Here is a 4,606-nt window from a genome sequence, read left to right as displayed (position 1 = left end):
AAAGTCAATCACCAAGGCTTCCTCTGCTGATTGGCCCGCAGTGCGATCAATCATCCATCCATGCGCAGGCGGATTGGTCGAAGGGCTCGGGCGGTCTCTGGACCTGGGCTTTGCTCTTGAAAGCTTAACGGAGAGCGAATGTCGTCATGAGCGGTGGGTAGGAAAGATAACGCTGGCGTTTATTTTACTATCTACTTATAAATAAACCCGAGCCCTGGTTGTATCGCGCCACAGCGATGCTTTATTTAAAAGAAAATTAGCAAAAAATGTTCCAGTATGATCCTGTACCCTGCAGCATACTGCACACTTCCGGAATCAGGGTGCTTCCTCAGTATCAAAGAGTTTATCTGGCTAGTTCGGAGCTAGCATGCTAGCTGAGGGAACGCAGTGCAGTTTCGCAGAGTTTCTGAGGCGATTTTTTATTTGTATTAAATCTAATTAAAATGCACATCATTTCGATTAAGTAGAATCGGAACACAGCTGAGAGGGAATTAGAAATACACAAGTCTGGAGTACCTCAGAGGCGCTAGCGCGGTTAGCTTTAATCGCTTGGGGTCTCGTTAGCCGTTAGCTGGGGGTCAGTTTTTATTTATATATGTGTGTGTATTGCGAGGGGGCGGTGGAGACCCGTGTGTGGCTGGGATTTGGGCTCGGAAACCTCTCTGTATAATATAATATAATAATTTTTCTGCAGAAATCCAAACTTTGCATTGTGTATGAAGCTTGTCATAATCGTTGCTTTATAAAGATTTGTGTTTGTTTCTCTTCTGCATCGTCCACGTGAATGAGTGATGTGCATAAACACAAAAAGCGCACAGGAGCCTTTTAAAGCTGCAGTAGTTTTATTCCGGCCCGGAAAACTTCTTCGTGTTTGCTGTCATTCCTTTTATAGACTTTGTCCAGGGCCACATCAGGTCCTGGGGGCGGGACTTTGCGTTTATGGGCGGGGCTTGTTTAAATTAGCGTTCTAAAAAGTCTTCAGGACACTGGAACATCTCATTAACTTCACCAGGTTTAATCTGAACTCTGGGACTAATCGAGCTCGTTGATGTCTTCTCGATTTTACACGTTGAACTTGGAACGAACGTTGCGCAGACGATCTTACCACAAACACACAAATTAAACATAGTGGTTGTTTTTGTAATTTTGAATTTGATTAAAAGTGTCTTTTATTCCTCCCAAAGATCAAAAGGACAGTATGGCCACCACCGTTGCTGTCAGTCCTAGTGAATATCTTCAGCCCTCAACCACCACATCTCAAGTAAGAACTCACAATTTTACATTGGATTAGGAGTTCCGTTTGTTGTGTTCTAAACAGAACATTTCTATAATATGTTCTCCAAGAGAATTGAAACAAAAACTAATATAATGTATGGCCGGTTAAGTGTTTGCTTACAGACAAAAACAAGGTGACGGCATGTAGAATGTAGAGTAGAGCACATTTTTATTTTGCTCACGTTTATCTGTTAATTGAGTTTTGAATGCTGATGTATGTTTAGCAGGAAATGGGACTCAATCCAGTAGTGTGTGCAATAATGAAAACACTGGAAGAAAGTGTATAAAAGCTTTAGTGTATATATATCGTAGTGTATATATGTCTGTTTTTCAATCTTAATGCAATAGAAACTCCTTTTGTTTGTCTGTTAGTTGAACGAGAGAAAAGAATTTGCTGGCGATTTATTAGTCTGTTGCATCATCAAGGTTTCCACAGGGTCTCAAAAAGTTTTTAATTCGCTTGAATAATTTTAAAAGGGTCTTAATTTTGGCAAAGTGCCGGTTTAGCGATTATTGGCTTGGTTAAGGCCAGTTGCTCACAATGTATTTGTGTGTGTTTTTGATGTTGTGATATAAGTCTTAAATCTCATTTTTAATGGTCTTAAAAACATCTTAAATCTGACCTGTAAAACCTACAGAAACCCGTATCATAAATAAGATTGGCATTTGTTTTGCAGGATTCTCAGCCATCACCTTTAGCCCTCTGGCCGCCACTTGCAGTAAGATCGGCCCACCTGCAGCCCAAGCTCCAGCCAGCGCTCCACCGGCCCAGCCGACCACGCGCCGCCTTCACCCCATCAAACCTGCTCCCATTGCTCCAGCTCCACCCAAAAACCTGGGCTTTCTGTCGGCCAAAGGAAATGTCATTCAGCTCCCTGCAGGCGTGGGTTCTTCAGGATCCAGTCCCATCCTCCTGACTATTCAGCCCTCAACTCGCCCAGCCGGGGCAACTACTGCCAACATTCAGTACCAAGTGGTGCCACAGATCCAAGGAGCTCAGACCATTCAGATGGTACCTCAGGGTGGACAGATACAGATAATTCCTGGGACCAACCAGGCGATCATCACCTCACCTGTTACAGTGCAGGCTGCTTCTCCCACTCCAGCACAGAAAACAGTCCCCATTAAGCCATCAACGCAAAAGCGGCGGCAGAACAGCACGAACATCTCACCCGCCACGAACGTGGTGTGTCTGCCTAGTGGACTTGCTCTGCCTCTCAACGTTGCTACGGGTGAAGTCGGTGCAACTCAGATCATCACGGAGTCGGCAGGTGCCTCGCCTCGGCCAGTAAAGGGAAAACGTGGGCGGAAGAGACTGGCTGCTGTGGTTTCTCCTGCTCCTCCACCTGCCTCGCCCCCACCCATTGCGGAACAGATGGAAACGGTGCTGATAGAAACAACAGCTGAAAACATAATTCAGGTCGGTTCATCACACTCCGGTTCTGACCTTTATAACAACTAGGGGTTTATTATGATGCAATGTTGTAAAACGTATTAAAGAAGGCCGGTAGGCACGAATCAAACACCAGGATGCAACTTTAAATGTGTCGCAAGTAGTGACGGACTCTTTTCCTTTCCGTCGTGTCAGGCAGGAAACAATCTCCTGATTGTGCAGAGTCCGGGCGGGAGCCAGCCTGTGGTGCAGCAGGTGCAGTTGGTTCAGCAGAAATCAGAACAGCAGGTGGTGCAGATACCACCTCAGGCTCTAAAAGTGGTACAAGCTGCCTCTGCAACACTCCCCCCTGTGCCCCAGCGAGTGCCAGCCACCCCCAGTGTTCAGATGGCTCCTTCAGAACCCACCCAGGTACCTCAGCCACCACCTATTTTCTCCCAATAGTCAGGGTTTTGTTGATGGCAATAATGTTTACTGTATTTTTTTATTGTTTACAGCAAGTAAGCTTGATAGACAATTTAAAACAAAAATGTGTGTACATGTTGTATACTTCACAATTTGTTCTGTAATCAGTGGTGATCTGTAATTATTCACAGGTATTGATTAAAACAGCTTCAGGTGAATGGCAGGCAGTACAACTGCAGGAGACTATCGTAACCACTCCATCCTCGCCCCCTACCACTCCTGTCACGTCGGCTGCGGTGAGCAAGAGAACCCAGCCAGGGGCACGAAAAGAGAGGACTCTGGCCAAGATCGCCCCTGCTGGTGGTGGTCTAATTACACTCAATGCAGCACAGCTCACTTCAGCGGCTCAAGCCGTGCAGACCATCAACATTAACGGCGTACAAGTACAAGGAGTCCCTGTCACCATTACCAATTCAGGGGGTGAGAAGCAGTTTGAATAAACCAGACATAGACTGGCAATATTGTACACCTCAAATACATTGTATCTAGTGTGAGAGAGAGAACCGGCAGTAGCATCTTTATTATACTGGTTATATCTTTATCATATTGGTTTGGCTTTCAGGACAGCAGCACCTGACGGTACAGACGGTCCAGGGAGGCGGGCTTCAGCTGGGTAACCTTCAGACGCAGGAGCAGCAGCTCAAGGAGCAGACCCTCACTCTGGAGCTCCAGAGCCAACCAGGAGAGAAGAAACGGCGCATGGCCTGCACCTGTCCCAATTGCAAAGATGCAGAGAAAAGGTCATGCAGGTCACGATTATATTTACAGAAGCAGCTCGGATCTGGAAAAAAAAAAATCCACTTTTTTTTGGCCTAAATGTTTTTTCACTTATTAAAATGAACAGCATTACTGTTAGATAATAATTTGGTGAAATAGGGAATTTATTCAATTTATACCTTATGTGGACAAAGTTGGAGACACACAATTGCATTCACTTGAACTAGGAGACCCAGGCCTGTTTCAGCAAGATAGTGCCCCTGTGCACAAAGCCAGCTACATGAAGATATGCTTTACATGTGCAGTGGAAGACCTCCTGCTTTAGAACTCCAACCCTATTAAGCACAAGCTTTGGGATGAATGTGAACGCTGATTGCACCCCAGGCATCCTCACCTCACAATCTACACAATTGCAAACTAAAATCCAGTGAAGCATCTTCCCAGAAGTTTGGAGGTTATTATAATAGCAAATCAAGACTATAGGATGTTCAAAACAAGAACATATCAATCCTATGGTCTGGTGTCCCCAAACCTTTGTCCATATACTGTATATTTCTACGGATCTGCCAACGCTTTACTTTGTGGTTCATCGAGTGCAGAGACACGTGTGGGTTAAATTTGTTGAACAGTGCTAAATTAATCTAAATTACCTTTTTCTTCGTTTTGCCTGTTATAGGCCAGGAGAGGTTGGGAAAAGGAAACACATTTGCCATATAGTAGGTTGTGGGAAAACCTTCCGGAAGACGTCGCTGCTGC

At 45.1% G+C, this 4,606-nt stretch overlaps 1 protein-coding gene across 1 annotated transcript in view; it reads left to right on the top strand.

The window, feature by feature from the left end:
- sp2 (sp2 transcription factor) overlaps positions 1-4,606 on the top strand; it is an 8,158-nt gene continuing 3,552 nt past the window's right edge. Inside the window, 8 exon segments of the mRNA XM_046858047.1 lie at positions 1-153; positions 1,185-1,261; positions 1,953-1,974; positions 1,977-2,695; positions 2,864-3,079; positions 3,265-3,553; positions 3,696-3,873; positions 4,527-4,606. The exon segment at positions 4,527-4,606 is cut by the window's right edge and continues 114 nt beyond it. Coding sequence (XP_046714003.1) covers positions 147-153; positions 1,185-1,261; positions 1,953-1,974; positions 1,977-2,695; positions 2,864-3,079; positions 3,265-3,553; positions 3,696-3,873; positions 4,527-4,606 — 1,588 coding nt within the window. The 5' untranslated portion in view covers positions 1-146.

This window comes from Silurus meridionalis, chromosome 9, assembly GCF_014805685.1.
Source record: "Silurus meridionalis isolate SWU-2019-XX chromosome 9, ASM1480568v1, whole genome shotgun sequence".
In the NCBI taxonomy this organism is placed as follows: domain Eukaryota; kingdom Metazoa; phylum Chordata; class Actinopteri; order Siluriformes; family Siluridae; genus Silurus; species Silurus meridionalis.
This window is presented reverse-complemented; position numbering and strand designations above follow the sequence as displayed.